General features: G+C 33.2%; 1 protein-coding gene across 1 annotated transcript in view; it reads left to right on the plus strand.

Moving 5' to 3' along the window:
• The first annotated feature begins 1786 nt into the window (after nt 1-1786).
• Nucleotides 1787-15563, plus strand: part of LOC128991167 (endothelin-converting enzyme homolog) — an 80054-nt gene continuing 66277 nt past the window's right edge. The window contains exon 1 of the mRNA XM_054413947.1: nt 1787-1952. Within this exon, the coding sequence (XP_054269922.1) occupies nt 1896-1952 (57 nt within the window). The 5' untranslated portion in view covers nt 1787-1895. The remainder of the gene's footprint in view (nt 1953-15563) is intronic.

The raw sequence follows: 15563 nt of genomic DNA on the forward strand, positions 1-15563 counted from the left end.
CTCTGGATTTCAAAAACGTTTAAATATGAATTAATACAAAATATATGAGCAAAACTTTAGAAACATTTTTATTTCTTAATAATAAAAGGTAAACATTGAACTATTTACAATGTGAAACTATTCCAGTCATATGATCAATATTAAAATAAAACATAGATTTTTGGAATATATAACAAAAACCTATATGGTATATGGTACTGGAATTCAAAGACCTCCAATCCAGTAAAATTTATAAAAAAATATATTACCTTTCAGATTAATCATTATTCTAAAACACATTTTGTTTCTATATAAAGTAAAAGAGTTTGTTGGGGACTCGACTCAAAATGAAAAATTGATTAAATTAGCAATTCATTGAGGATAAACGATTTTGTTTTAGTGAATAAATCATCACTCGAGTCCTGATTGATAACCGAAACGTTTCCCAATCACTAATTGGTTTCCTGATAAAATACCAGTAAGCTGTGACAAAATTATTTAACGTTTCAGAATAATTACCTTAGTGACAAATAAATTACAGTAATTACTGTAATTTAAAGCGTGAGGTGGTCTTTTGTTACTGATTTAGTTGATGGTTTAAATAAAAAGCTATAAAATCTACCCTTTGTGTCAATGGAGTCACTGAATTCCTATTTATCAAATTATCTCTACAGTGTTGTGTGATGATAAAAATATCGGTGTGTTATTAATGTACTACGGGTTTATAAATCAGTGTAATATTATAGAATAATTGGGTTTCATCACTAGGAGCGAAAGTTGATCTTTTTGGTAGCCTGGAAATACGATTAAGTCCCAAAAAGACACTTTCGCTCCGTGTGATGAAATTATGACTGAATAGTAGTCAAATCCAGATAGAATGATACACCAAATGACACATTATTGGACAAGCCTTAGCTCAGAAATTATTAGATCGATTCAATACCCATCTTAATAAACACTTATGTAATCCCCAAAATATATGAATCAGATCTTTGCACTAATATGTTTATTTATTCCTTTAAAAACACACTTTACTGACAGTATCACGTGTAAGTTATGTTAATTGTTAAGTAGGGACAATGCCACGGGATTGGCCCTGTACATACCATTGTTGCACATTGTAAGGCTGCCCGCATCGTCACATCAAACTGAAGGCTTTTATAACACGTGGCTTACCAATCTCCTTCAACGGTTATTTTTAAGGATCTCTTAAGAGTAAATTCGTATTAGTATTATTAAGATTTAATTTGAGCATTTGTTCAAGTGCTATTGTCAAAGCAAAGTTTTTGTCTTATAATAATACCTCTAGATTTTTTTTGACTGATTTCGCAATTAAAAATTTACAAGCTAATGCTTGATAGAGGGAAGACTTTTGTCAATCTGTAAGCAAGGAAGACGAATTGTTCAAATTATTGGAAGAGATATAAAACAATACATTATTGGGGGTTTGTTTTACATTTGGTTGGGGTTATTTTATTTAAGTAACTTAAAAAATTGAATTTTTCTTTCAGTGTATACTGTATTTTGGATCTAAATTTGTTTTCATTACTATTAAGTCTGTACCAACTCTGCATTTTGACTCAATAAGGTTAAAAAAGATTTCGACTTATTTTATAGGATTGATATAATCGTATCGCATAACCGAATCGTCCCTTGGTGATTACTATCGCTCTTTAACAATCTGCCCCCCTCCCACATAACCCCCTATGTGGGTAAGGGGTTTTACAGGGGGCCGGGGGAGGGGTATCCAGTGATGGACAATAACAATGTCATCCGCCTTACTGAGTGTCATGGCCAGTGTAGTTTGCGCTCTCAAATGTGAACACTTTATTTAATCAATGTATTTTGAAATTATAAGCGAACATAAGTATATTAAAATTGTGACTTAGATTTCGTGTTTAGTGTGGAAATTTACTATGAAATCACAGATGGAGAACAAGTCGTGCCGAAGTTGTTTTGGAGCAGTTTTCAAGGTAATGCAGTTTTGAATGTCGACTTAATTACGAAAACATTCTTTAAAACTAAGTCACAAATTATGCATCTTTAATATATTAGCTTTCTCTCAATGAAATGTACTGTATTCCAAAATCTCGCAAACTCCTTATGTATAAAGTGAGGTATCAGGAGTTAACATTATTTGGCAGCCATATTCTTCATTGTCACCAGGGGCAGAACAGTTATCAGTTTTGATTGTTGTGATTCAATCTAGAAGAAAAAAGTATAGTATTGACCAAAGGTTATAGTTAAGTTCAAATTATAATCAATTTTATAATGAAGAACTGAATCATTGGAAGGATTAAAAAAGGAAACAGCAGTTATTACTGGTTTATTTAGACGTTTAAATATAAGTAATGGCAAAGAATGATAATTCACACACTCTTTTCAGACACTCTTCATTATTTAGAAACAATCGTTAGTTTTCTTTATAATCAATTTTGTATTAAAAAAATAAACATAACGTCCACTGGTAACAGCAGGAGAGCGAGCTGGTCTAGTGGTAGAGCATAGGACTTGAGGCCCCGGGTTCAAAACCCACCAATCACCAATGGAATTTATTCATGTCATAATTCCGCAAAATCTAGCCTGAAGTAATATCAACAAAAGTCAAGGCCAGGAAACTAAGCAAATTAATTAAAAAATAACTGGTGATAGCAAGTTATTAAAAAGCAATTATTACCTTCCAGTACTCGAATTATAATAGTAGGGAACAATTTTAAACTATAAAAATTGGTGTAAATACCTGCTTCTTGTAATCCAAATTGTTGCTGTTATGACGCAACTAGTTTCGACTTATCACGAAGTCATCTTCGGGCGTCCAGGGGATGTCAAGATAAGTCCAGGGGATGTCGGGATAAGTCGAAACTAGTTGCGTCATAACAGCAACAATTTGGATTACAAGAAGCAGGTATTTACACCAATTTTTATATTCAACGTAATCCGGAGGCTAACATCAACAATGAAATTTTAAACTGCTTAAAAATGTAAAAAAACTTTCACAGTCATTGGCTGGTGAATTTAATTCATCGTAAATCTGTGTGATTCAAAACTCAACGAATTATAAAACTTCGGTGGAGACTCCTATTACAGTATTATGCAAGTTCAGTTGGGATTTCTGAAAAGTTTATCATGGATGAAAACAGTTTTAAGAACTTCTAGATATGTACATTTTATACTTATTCATATTCTTAGTTTTTTTCTTCTTTTTTCACTTCGGTATTGTGTAGTTAGTATATACCATCATAAGTAATTTATTATCGTTATATTTCATCGAGGCTGTTTCCAATTAGTATTATTAGTTAGGTCAAAATTTACTTTTTACGAACGCAAATTATAGTCTGTGTGAAGGGACCTGTCTCCTGACACCTCTCCCTGGGGACTGGCCAATGGTTTATAAGGTCTGGGACAGTCCCAGGTTGAGTTCAAGAGACAGGTTCCATCATACAGACTATCAAAATAGTGTTATTTAATATTAGCATCATGTAATGTTTACATTTAATTCAGTCAACCATTATTACGTATACGTATGTGTGATTTCTGAGAGTTTTAGAATTTGTTATATTAACTTTCTAATCTTATAACCGAAATCCCTTAAACATTCCCCAAGCGAAGCTCACTGAAATCAAACAACTATCTGCACTACGCAGTGAAGGTGAACACGCAAACCAACTTAGCTAAAAGCTATAATTTATACAGTTCACATTCTTTAGGTACGAAGAAATTAACATTCATGTACCACTGAAACATGTCGTTTCCGTACGTTTAATCCAACCTTGCGTTTAATCTACACACGTATTATATTAAAATACCAGAAGAATTTGATTATTGGTTGATATTAACTAAAAGGTCTTTTATTTTATTTAAGGGGTTATGAGATCAATAGGGCAAAAAGTAACTTTTAGATCACACTTTAGTTTTGCGGAAAATGAGTGAGGGTTGAAAATACACCCTTTGCCCGTGTGATGTACTACATTTTTCACCATATTGTGTTATTATAAAGGACACTAAGTTACAAAACGAAAATAATTTTCATGTAAAGATAACCGCCCAAAACAACTTCTGACTAGTTCTATATTTTGCTAATGCAAATAAGCATCCGTTTTTTAAGTGATTCAATCATTTCGTCTATTACGATTGTGTTACTGTACATCACTATCGATATGTCAAACGATTGACAAGAATGCAACCATAGCTACAACCTTTCACTATCTTCAGTATCCAATTAGTCAATGCTACAACCGATTCAAACAATCGATACCTAATTTCGATAAACGCTATTATTTACAATTGAAGTTTATAACTGAGTTTAGAAAAGTTGATTCATTCCCTAGGAAAAGAGCTACTTTAGACCCCCAAATGCATTAAAAACGTCTGTTTTTGCTGCAGTATGAAGAAAAAAAATATTGATCATCGTGCACTACTAACCGTTGCGAGGAGTATAATTTAGGACTAACAAGTTTTAAACCATATTTGATTGAACTAAACAAATTGCAAAAGCAATAAACTAAACAATTTAACATATATTGTATTGCTATTTTTGTAGTTCTTATCGTATGATTTGAGTATTATACGCACATATGAGATGCCAGTATGCTAGGATATCAAGAATACTAGAGTCATCTCCATACACCGGATGCTGTTGATGATCCGAAGCGTGTTTAATGTATCAGAACGAATGGACAACATCCTAACACAGCTTTCCCACCATACACATACTTTATTGAGGCTAATTTGAATAATTGTTTAGAAAATTATCCTAAATCAATATACTTAACTTATTGAGTGATAATCTCATCAACAAATTCTAGATTCGTTCAAATGGCGGTCTGTCAAATCATCACTAACCTTTCTCTTGACCCTCCTCACTTGGGGTCAGGCCAATGGTTTTAGGCCGAGTTAGTCCTAGGTAGACGAAGGTTCAGGAGACATGTTTTATCATACAGACTGTATATAACGAGTAGATGTGGTGTGAAATAGTATATTTCGAACCTTGGCCCGAAAATTAGGTTTTTGCCGGCTCTTGATAGTTTTTATAAAATTAGTATAGTATGAGTAGCAAAACCATCTCGGTCCGTGGTACGAACGCTATTTTTCAACACACTATACCGTACACTATATAGTTTTGCGGAAAATGAGTACACTATACCCTATTACCACTATTAACCACGATAATAATGCACACTAACAGTCAACACAACGACAACTTTAAGGTTATGTGAAGAAATTATATGAGGAATCAGCAAAAATAATAATAAATAGTGACCAGTTTTACCAGTAGTTGTTTAAATTTATGACTGCAGCCAATTTGCAACTAAAAGGTGAGTGAGCGTAGCGAACGAACTTCAACCTGGAAGCGAGTTAGCGTAGCGAACGAGCTAACCTAAAGGCAAGTGAGCGGAGCGAACGAGCTCCAACCTAAAGGTGAGTGAGCGTAGCGAACGAACTTCAACCAGGACGTGATTGAGCCATGCGAACGAGCTCACTTGTGAAGTTGAACGGGGCAAAGCCCGCGGGTACAGCTAGTTGTTTATAAAGTAGTGTGGCCTTGGGGCAGCTGATTTTGCCGCCCTAGGGATGTAAAAACCTGCTCGGTCCCCAAATGACGATGGCAGCTGGCATGACCAGCAAAAGGTTACTTTTAGCCACCAATTAACGTATGTAAACCGATAAAAACATCACAGTGTGTTGAAAATTATATTTCGTTGGGTTGCTTATTAGAGAACTAAATAGATTACCTGTCACAGCCATTTAGATGGTCAGGGGAATGCTGTTTAAGGTTGTTTGAGGGGAAGGTGGTTGACGTATATGTGTAGTAAGAGATAACATTATGAATGTAGAAGTATTTATCAGTATTACATGCTCAAAGCGAAGATTGAGAACCACAGCTTTAATGCTGGTGATACCAGTTAAATGAATATAAATTCAATATCAGCGAGTTTAAATAAAAGGGCGATCAGAATTAATTCAGTTCCACTTTTATCCAGGTGAATTGCATTCGACCAAATCGTCCTTGGTTGGAATTTATTGGATTGTAGCTACTTTTGCAAACATATATCTTGCACTATATTGCTGTCATTGTTTCATGTCGATGTAGTATTTGTTGTGTAAAAGACTTTTGTGGTAATAATCCTAGTATTTGAAAGGGAGTGAGCTGGTATAAGCGTGGGGTGTTGGCCCCCAAGATCAGGGGTTCAAATCCCGCCAATCACAAAAATGGGTTTTTGTAGTTTTATGCATGGTAATGCTGGGGCTGAACTATAGTTCCTGGCTAGAGCGTAGAGTCATAGGATGTGAAGATCCGGGACTGTAAAAATTATATTATTCACACTAGTCTATAATCTGGATTGAGCACCACGTTCAAACATAATCTTCTAACCTCTTAACAATCTAAAAATCGGCAGTTTTTGTAAGGAATCACCACGTTTTCTTCATTTTCCTAACAGTAGAGTATTATCTTTTTTACATTTTAGGTTGTATGCACAGTATATGTTCAAGCCGTTTAATGGTGGAGATGAGATAATTTATTTGTGTTGTAGTTTAACACATCCTTACAAAACGCGTGGTCTTTACATCGCGAAAACTGTCTCTGCTCCACTACATATTGCCTGTTACATGCCGAAGAAATTGACTTATCTTTTGAGCAAAAAAATAAATCATTTTTTGGGTGCAACTTTCATAGGAAGTATATTATTTTATTCTTTAGGGGTATATTGTATATAACAAATTTTCAAATCCATACTGTGTTTGGCGTTGCTGGTCTAGGTTAGAGTTAGAGCATTGATCAAATATGGCTAGAGCTAGAGGAGTGTGGGGAACCTCGCCAATTGCTAACGGTCCAAATAAATGTGATTTGATAAAGACCCAACACACGGTTCGCAGCCAACCCAATTGGTCTTATGTGATCGTTGAGCCGATCGTGTGTATGTGTGATTGTGTGTGTAGATGTATACAGAGGTACGCATTAATTAAAATACACATTTGATGAAATTCATGGTATATGCAGTAGGTTTTTCATTTTTTGAAATTGGTTTTAATGGAAAATTATATTAAAATGTAAGTAATTTTTTATTTCTTATAAAAACCAATAGAATAACGTAAAATCAAATTTCCATAAAAACAGTTTTCAACCGATTTTGATTAAATTATTATTTACTGCTCCTTGTAGTTTTTAACAAAATGGTACAACCAAATTACTGTAAGAATTACGGCTTAATAGTTATTGCAGTTTTGTGATATCCCTCAAAGAATGTCATTGTTACTCCCATAGATGAAACCCACGAAAAAGGTTGTTGATACGCTAACGGGATATAGTACGAGTCAGATAGCTGATACTGTTTATATATTTACTGCAACTCAAAGACTCGACATAAAATCCAATAGAAAACAAAAATACGCTAAATTCTTAAGTTAAAAGATGTTTAGGGCCTATTTTGACATAGAAAGTCATGTTTCAAACGTATTGTATGTCAAAAGAATCAAATTATGTAAACTACTGTTAGGGGTTGAACGGAAGGCAAGATAAAGGGTGTCTGAAAGGGGGTGAATTGAAATTGTCACAGCAAACTTTATTGCTTGTGTGTCCCTATTCTGGAGCATATATAAACTTCGATAAAATACTCTTTTCATCTTATACTCTTTCGCTAGCTAAAGGCAATAAGTTATGTGACTGTACAAAAAATATTAATGATGCTATGTGTTATCTTCTTTTTTATGTCTATCTAACATATCATAGGACATTGGCCACTAGCTCGGTATATAGAAATATGTGGAGTTATTTAGTAGCTAAAGCCGGGATTTGAACCCCGGACCTCGGGGACTGGAGCTCTGTGCTTTTCCTTCTGGCTCCGCAAGCGTTACCTTAAGTTACCTTAAGCCATCTTGTCATTACATAATACATACGATTTGGTATTATAAAAGTATAATTTTATTACACTATTGTTTGGGAACTACTACAACACTAGCCATAACACTGTAAGCGATATTTCATGATTTTAGTACTCCTTAGGTTACTTTTATGTAGACAATGTCAAAATATTCAGTTACGTTTGTATAAAATAACTAGCTGTACCCGCGGGCTTTGCCCCGTTTAACTTCTTAATTTACAAGATGAGCTCGTTCGCATGGCTCGATCACGGCCTGTTTGAAGTTCGTTCGCTACGCTCACTCACCTTTATGTTCGAGCTCGTTCGCTGCGCTCACTTGCCTTCAGGTTAGCTCGTTCGCTACGCTAACTCACCTCCAGGATGAAGTTCGTTCGCTACTCTCACTCACCTTTTGGTTGCAAATTAGCTGTTGCCATAAATAAAAAAATAACAGTGCTGCACCCTGTTGGTAATCCATGTCTTTAATGCTATTGAACATCATAGAACAGAACCAACTTGTTTAATTGAAACAGCTGTTAAGATTAATTAATTCCATTATTTAAATATGAGTACTCATGAGATTAACATGGGAAACTCCAGAGCCACTGAGGCGGAGCCCGAGAGTTGGATCAGATGTGAGTCAATGAGGACTTTGTCTTTTATATAGATTCCTAAAGACTTTGCAGCCGAAAATATTTATTTTCGTCGATATAATATCATACTATAAAAACCTTATTGGCATTTCAAAAAAAAAAAAAGGTTTCCCAGTAGTATTCAAAATTGAATAAGTTTTCCTAGAAAAGGATAAATATAATAGATCCAGATCGTCCTGGATTGTATAAAGTTAATCTCTACTTAGTCTTCTCGGTATATTCAAGCAAGCTTAGGATCGCAGTTTTGAATTCATTATCTTCTATTGTAACTTATTTCTTCTAGAGTCAAACTACTGTTAGTATTTTTTTGTAAGTAAAATAATAACACTTAGTTTTTTGCTTTATTATTGCTCAGAAATTTGAGATTTACAAAAATATTCTTGCTGCAACAGAACTAATACTTTATTTTTTATTGTAAAAAAATCTTTTAAGCAAAATAATTTCTTTTTTATTTGCTACACCAAATTATTTTTTATATTTCCTTTTCAATATATTAAAATTGTCACACAAGTTGAACTAAACCATTTATGAATTGATGGGTTTTTGTCTAAAAAACTGTATTTTACAAATTAATTTAAATTTTTAAAGGGATATACCTAATGGGAATACATAAAAATGTACACATTTAATTAAGATAATGTAGATTAGTAGTTGAACACAATTTATTCAAATGGAAACACATTAACGTTTTACTGTTTTTTACTATAATGGATTTGTATTAAGTAATTAAGGATAGAAACCATCGATGGCGAGCTTGGCCCAAAGAATACAGAACCTTAATATAAGGTTTTGTATTCATTGGCTAGCCGTAGCCATTCCCTATTGACTAGGAATGGAAAGGAAAAAGCGGGTGACTTTGACGTTAATGAACATAATTAGGCCCTGAAAAGAGGCTTTGACTCCCCCAGTGCCTGGGGAGATTTACCTGACTCAAACATGGCTTTGGTTTTCTTTCCTTAAATTTCGGAATTAATTTTAGGGAACGATCGATTACCAAAAGAACTATATAAGCATCTCAATGATAGACCAGTTTCCTTATCAACCTTTGTAAAGTTCTAATTTTTTTTAACCGATTGACATTTTAAACGCTTTTTTTAAAGAATGGTCCAAACCCAGGTCTTGTTACCATTTAATGCCAACATTTTGTTAAGTAGCATAATTATTGGTGGCCAAATGACAATAGCGAACAAGTTTATGGATATCACTTGGAAACGAACCAGCAACCTTCACATTTGGAATCAAGAACAATAACCACTCGACTACTCAACGATTACTATTATTTTCCTAGTTTCTTAGTCTTCTTGTGTTGTTGTGGGTCTAAATTTGGCTTCCTATTTACAAAAAAACTATTTAGTTTAAAAGAAAAAATGTTAAAACTTCACTTGGATAAAATAGAACATTTCTTCACTAGTGAACAAAGTGACTTTTTGATTCGAGCCCAAGTTTCAGAAAATCACTTTTTTCGAATGGTGTGCCCTATTTTTTGTCACATTGTACAATTGTATTAAAAACGCCTTTTATAGATTTTTATTGTATAACGCATTATTTACCAGTGTATGACGAAACCCACTTTAAATTGTCTGACGTATCTACAGACAAGTTAACAACTATACACAACCGGATTGATTATCCTCTACAATTATTCTACCCAATATCGTCAGTTTGTTGGAAAGTTTCAGCAAACATTGTTCACATATCGTGTAAGCTGTTGAAAGTCAAACATTGAACAAAGCATAGCTGTTACCTATCTCAGTTAGATATTACCTTTGACTATGTATGCAAACATCCCACTTTCATGTTTGAACTGCGGCTAATTATAGAAATAAATGTACGTTATTGAATCTAGCAACATTGAGTGTGGTAATGTAACAAATTGTGATTACCTACTTCAGTAATGAGAACAATTTCGTTTACTCTCTTATAAGTGGGTGGCTGAAATTTGTAACCACAATGGCGACAATGATGCTACAATGTAGGCTACATTTTAATTAAAAGGATATAAATGGTTAAATTGTTGTGGCTATGGGAAGGTGGTAGGCCTAAATGTAATTTGAGTGGTTCAGAATATTTGTAGAAAGCACAACTCAACAAGATCATTCTGAAAAAAGATATACAAATAATTACAAGAAATGTTGATTATACAGTATACACCTTTTAAACAGTGTGAGCTTTTTCATTAGTTGCATAAACGTTGAGTTTAGGCTAACAAACTCATACAAAATGTACTCATACAAACTAATGCTTGGCAATTGATCGATTGCAAGTTAACAGTTAGATTTTTTGTCAAATAAGCCAACATTTTATCTAATCCAATCCGTACGACTTATTGTAAGCTATAGCATCTTTTAAGTAAGATCATCGCATTATTACTGCACCAAAAACTGACCAAGAAAATTCAATTTTTACAATAGTCATTGATTCATTCAAATATATATTTGAATAAAAATAGGCTACAGCTCTCCCATAAAGACAGTATGTGTACTTCAGTATCTAAAAGTCAACGATATTGCTATACAACGGATGTAGATGTTTTTCAAAACCATATAGTGGTGTTGGTGGTAATAGGAGGGGGTTGTAGAGGGATGGGGGCTAATGATCAGTCCCCTGGGACTACAATAGAGTGGTTCACCATCCCTCACTATCGGTTCACCACAGTGAAGAAACGCTCACAGCCAGGTGTATTGTGATTGCACTGTTTCCACTACAAGTATTGCATTATTGATACCTGTTTCAAAACTATTTGCTTTGATTGTTTGAAGTCTGGTTTAGTGATAGAGTGGGGTGAGTAAATGCAACATTTAGCTTTGTGTTTTTCGGTGTTTCACTAAGGATTGGAACAGTTTTAAGAAGCCCATAAGCATTATAAATGGGCGTTTGACTTGATATCTGCATATAAAGAGAACATTTGTTAATGTCTCATTCCCATGTTGTTTTTTGTAGAAGAATTTTAATTTTCTTAAACCAATGTATATTATTATGTTCTCAAGGTTTCCTTACCGTAAACCAAATATCCTCCATGGTCTTTCCTCAATGGTCACAAGTATAATTGGAACTTCTTTAGAGAAAAGTATGACTTTGAGTGCCAAATGAAATCAAAACTGCTTGGGAATCTGAAATATTTTGTACGCGTGGAATTAATTGTCTTCGTTCATTCTCATACGTGACATTGGGGTGTACTCCTAGTTTATTAAGTTTTCTATAAAAAAGTTGCACAAAAGTTACATAAGCAAGTTACATAAGTTAGCATAAGTTAAAAAGTGCATTATTTATAATATTTCCTTATTTGTACTTATTATGCCTGTTTGCTTTCAGGTAAGGGATTACAGACATTAGGTAAGAGTAGCATTTCGGAAAATATAATCAAATAGTCCAACGATTAATATTGCTCATCAGCTTACATGTTTCGTTGCGACTACAACATTATCAAAGCGTGCAACTCGTTAAAAACACATTTATTAAAACAAGGACAACAAGAACATGAATAACATAAAAATATTATGAATTCGCAAAAAATTAGATAGCGCTATCAAAATAATCATTGCCATAATATCATTGTCTTAACAATATATTCAATATAGTACACAAACATAAATTTTGATTACATGTAACTTGGTAAAGGTTGAATAATTCTCTGAAAAATGTAACTGTCAGATTTGAGGGGACATATTAAGTCCTCGTGGTTAAATTTAATCAGTGATACGTGAACACTGAACAGGCTGTCAAATATAACTGGGCTGAACAGTTTCGTTCACGCATATATCATTTATAGCGTCAATTCACATTTAAATTGCCAATCATAATATTAGTTTGACATTACCTAACCTTTGAATTTTCGTAATTAATATTCATTGTGAATCTAAACTATCTAGGATATACAGGGTGTTTCCGAATTGATTGTTTATCCATTTGAAATTTAACCTAAGATACAGGGTGCTTCCAAAAGAACCCATTGTTTTTGCTTGTTAAGGTTTAAGGGGGGGGGGGATATGTCAGTGAAAATGCTAACATCCTTAATATTATCACTAGGTCTTTCAAACTTATACTATGTATTTTATAGGCATAAGATTAGGTATAGACGCAGTTAAGTAGATTTTTTTGGTTAAGTACACCCTTCATATTTTTCATGTTTTTTTAGGTAATCAATTAAATTTTATATAACATCAGTTCTAATTATTGAATTTTAACTATCAAACCATCAATTTGCAGAAAATAATGCCCTCTAAATATTTAGGTAGAATTATAACTGTATCTTAATTTATTACTTTTTTATGGGCCACTTTGTAATAAAAAAAATTGTTTTCCAAGGAAATAAAAAAATCTTTATTCACTTTTGAATAGACATACAATTATAATTCTACCTAATTATTTATAAATAACATTCTAAACACTTGGTAAAATTTTGAATCATGTAGCATAAACCGCTTTGAAGATATATCAGCATTTTTAACATTTTTTAGTAGTAAAAATGTAAAAAATCACTCATTTGAAAAAAATTTCATAATTTCACTGCCACATCCCCTTAACCATTTCACTTACAGGCCTGGATTTGTCATGGTTGACTTAATATAATGGCGTTTTTAAGTTCATCGATAGGTCCAGTATAGAGAATGCTATAAAAGTCTATGCAAAAATATTATTTAGGAAATAAACTAGTCTATTAGAAGTCGTGCTTATATTTTATGTCCCAGATCCAAGTTTCTCAATTAGTTATCTCGTATAAGGTTTAGTATAAAAAGTCTGTCTTATAAATATTTGTATGAAAGTTCAGCCCTAGTGACAGCCTCCCCTCACCAATAAATCAACAGTATTAATAAACAGTGTATACTAAACCTTTGTCAAGATTTAAACACCACTACTAGTTAAAGCCAATTCGAACCTATTCACCTATCAAGTGAAATCTTGGAGACATTAATTTGATATATGTTTGTCCTAAAAACATGAATGTTATTATAAATGGTTGAAACTTTACAGTATATTGAATTTAAAAAGTCCTTATCTGAAAGTGACAACTCCTACTTTAACGCATTCTTACAATTTAGATTCTATCCGTAGGTACATTTTAATCCAATAGTCAATGATTTTACTAAAGATAGTTTATTTCATCGTTTGGATAACACAGTTAACTAACAAAAAATACGATTTATGTAATATCTACCAATTAATCCAATCAACGATTACGCTCTAATTGGAGGGTGAGCTTTGATTGACTTAGAGGACTTTGCTGTAATCAAATTAATTTAGCGCCAGACATGACGGGACGGTTTTGCATTGCCTCTTCGAGGAAAACGTAGATCAAGTCCTTACTGACTTCTTAGAAATATCGTTTTCCAGTGTTATTTGTACACTCCCTAGGAGATGGTGCTATTGAGGTTACGTTTGGGGTTTGTGCTGTCACAGAGGGGGTTCAAAGTATTCATTTTATCAGAGGACCTTTGCTATTGAGTATCTCGACATAGAGTTTCACTACCATTACATTAAGGAATAGGATAAAATACTGTCTAGGGAATGGAAATATATCAAGCTTGTGTTATTTTCATTTTTAATTTTTTCGAAATTTAGATTTTTAATGGTGATTTTCCCATAAAATAATGGAAAATCTATTTTCTCAAAGATGAACCGAACGATATCTATACAAACTTAGTATATTATAGTACTTTAAATTCTAAACAAAGTTTTTAAAATCCCATTTCTGTAAAAAATTACGGTTCCAAATGTATTGCTACTTATGTTATTTTCCCATAAAAAACACCATAAAATACCAAAACCTGATTTTATAAAAATACCGTGTTCGAATAAAATTAGTATGTTATGGTCCTTTAAATTTTGAAGAAAATGGTACAAATCCCATTTCCGTAAAAATTACGGTTTCAAAGGTATTATAACCTGTGTTATTTTCCTATGAAATAGATTTTTGTTTAAAGCCGGTTTTTATTAAAATTAATGTGTTATGTTCCTTATAATTCTAAACAAAATAGTGCAACCCACCATTACTGTAACAATTACGGTTCAAAGGTTATTGCAACTTTTGTGATTTTTCCCTATAAAATGTTATAGTTACTTCCACCACTTACCCATGATAAAGATTGTTGACAAGCTTATGGGAGAAAGCATGTGACAGATTACTAATACCATTTATATTACTTTATGTGTGTAGAGTAAACATTTTAATAGAGATATAGGTTATGTACGGTTATGGTCATAATTAATTATACTGATAGTGGTGTATAAAACACCACTACCGCTTAAACATATAAACATGCTTTAATTTGTCCATGTTTGTGTCACGTTACAATGGTTGGCGAATTGTAATTGAAACATTGTTGATTCAAACGAGTTATAGGAAAAACAGTTCAGGACAAACCATTAGTCAGAGAAGCCTTAAAAGAGATTTTAAGTTGAAAAGAGTATTTGCTGGTCATAACTGAGGGAGCTTGCTATAGTCTGTATGATTAAACCTGTCTCATGACCGGCTACCTGGGGACTGGCCAATGATTTAAGGCCCAGGCCAATCAAGGTAGATCTCAGGGTCAGAAGATAAGTTTCTACCATACTGAGTATAGTCATAGACAAATTGAATAAATATAGTTAACCATCATAATTTCGTGTTTGTTTTTCCTTTAAGCATTCAAGTGTGGCGTACTAACTATTTTTAGCAATTCATTACTATTTTGGACGGACTATCTACCTAAGGGCAATTCTACAGTTTCCTACTATATCAAAAATCATATTTAATGGCAATCTATTTTATATGTACCCATGAAACCTCCAAGATAACCTTTTATTGAGAAAGCGTAAGTACCGTTGCCAAAAGCATGTATAGAATTACTTAAATCATATAAATAAAAAAAAAAACTACAACCATGATTATTTAACTACAAACTTAAGAAGGTTACAGTGATTAAAGCCTACGCGAACAGTTTAACGCACTCCCTTACAATAAGTTTGCCATCACGACTAAAATCAAATAATGACATCGAACTGCCAAATATCTTTGACTGTTGGAATTTCTGATCCGCGAAGTACAAGTTCATTACTGGGACTGAGAAACTCGCAAGTGGAAAACTTTCCCCAA

The sequence above is a fragment of the Macrosteles quadrilineatus genome, unplaced genomic scaffold (assembly GCF_028750875.1).
Source record: "Macrosteles quadrilineatus isolate MER2022 unplaced genomic scaffold, UCM_ALF_1.0 Scaffold_3__2_contigs__length_128488019, whole genome shotgun sequence".
Classification (NCBI taxonomy): Eukaryota; Metazoa; Arthropoda; class Insecta; order Hemiptera; family Cicadellidae; genus Macrosteles; species Macrosteles quadrilineatus.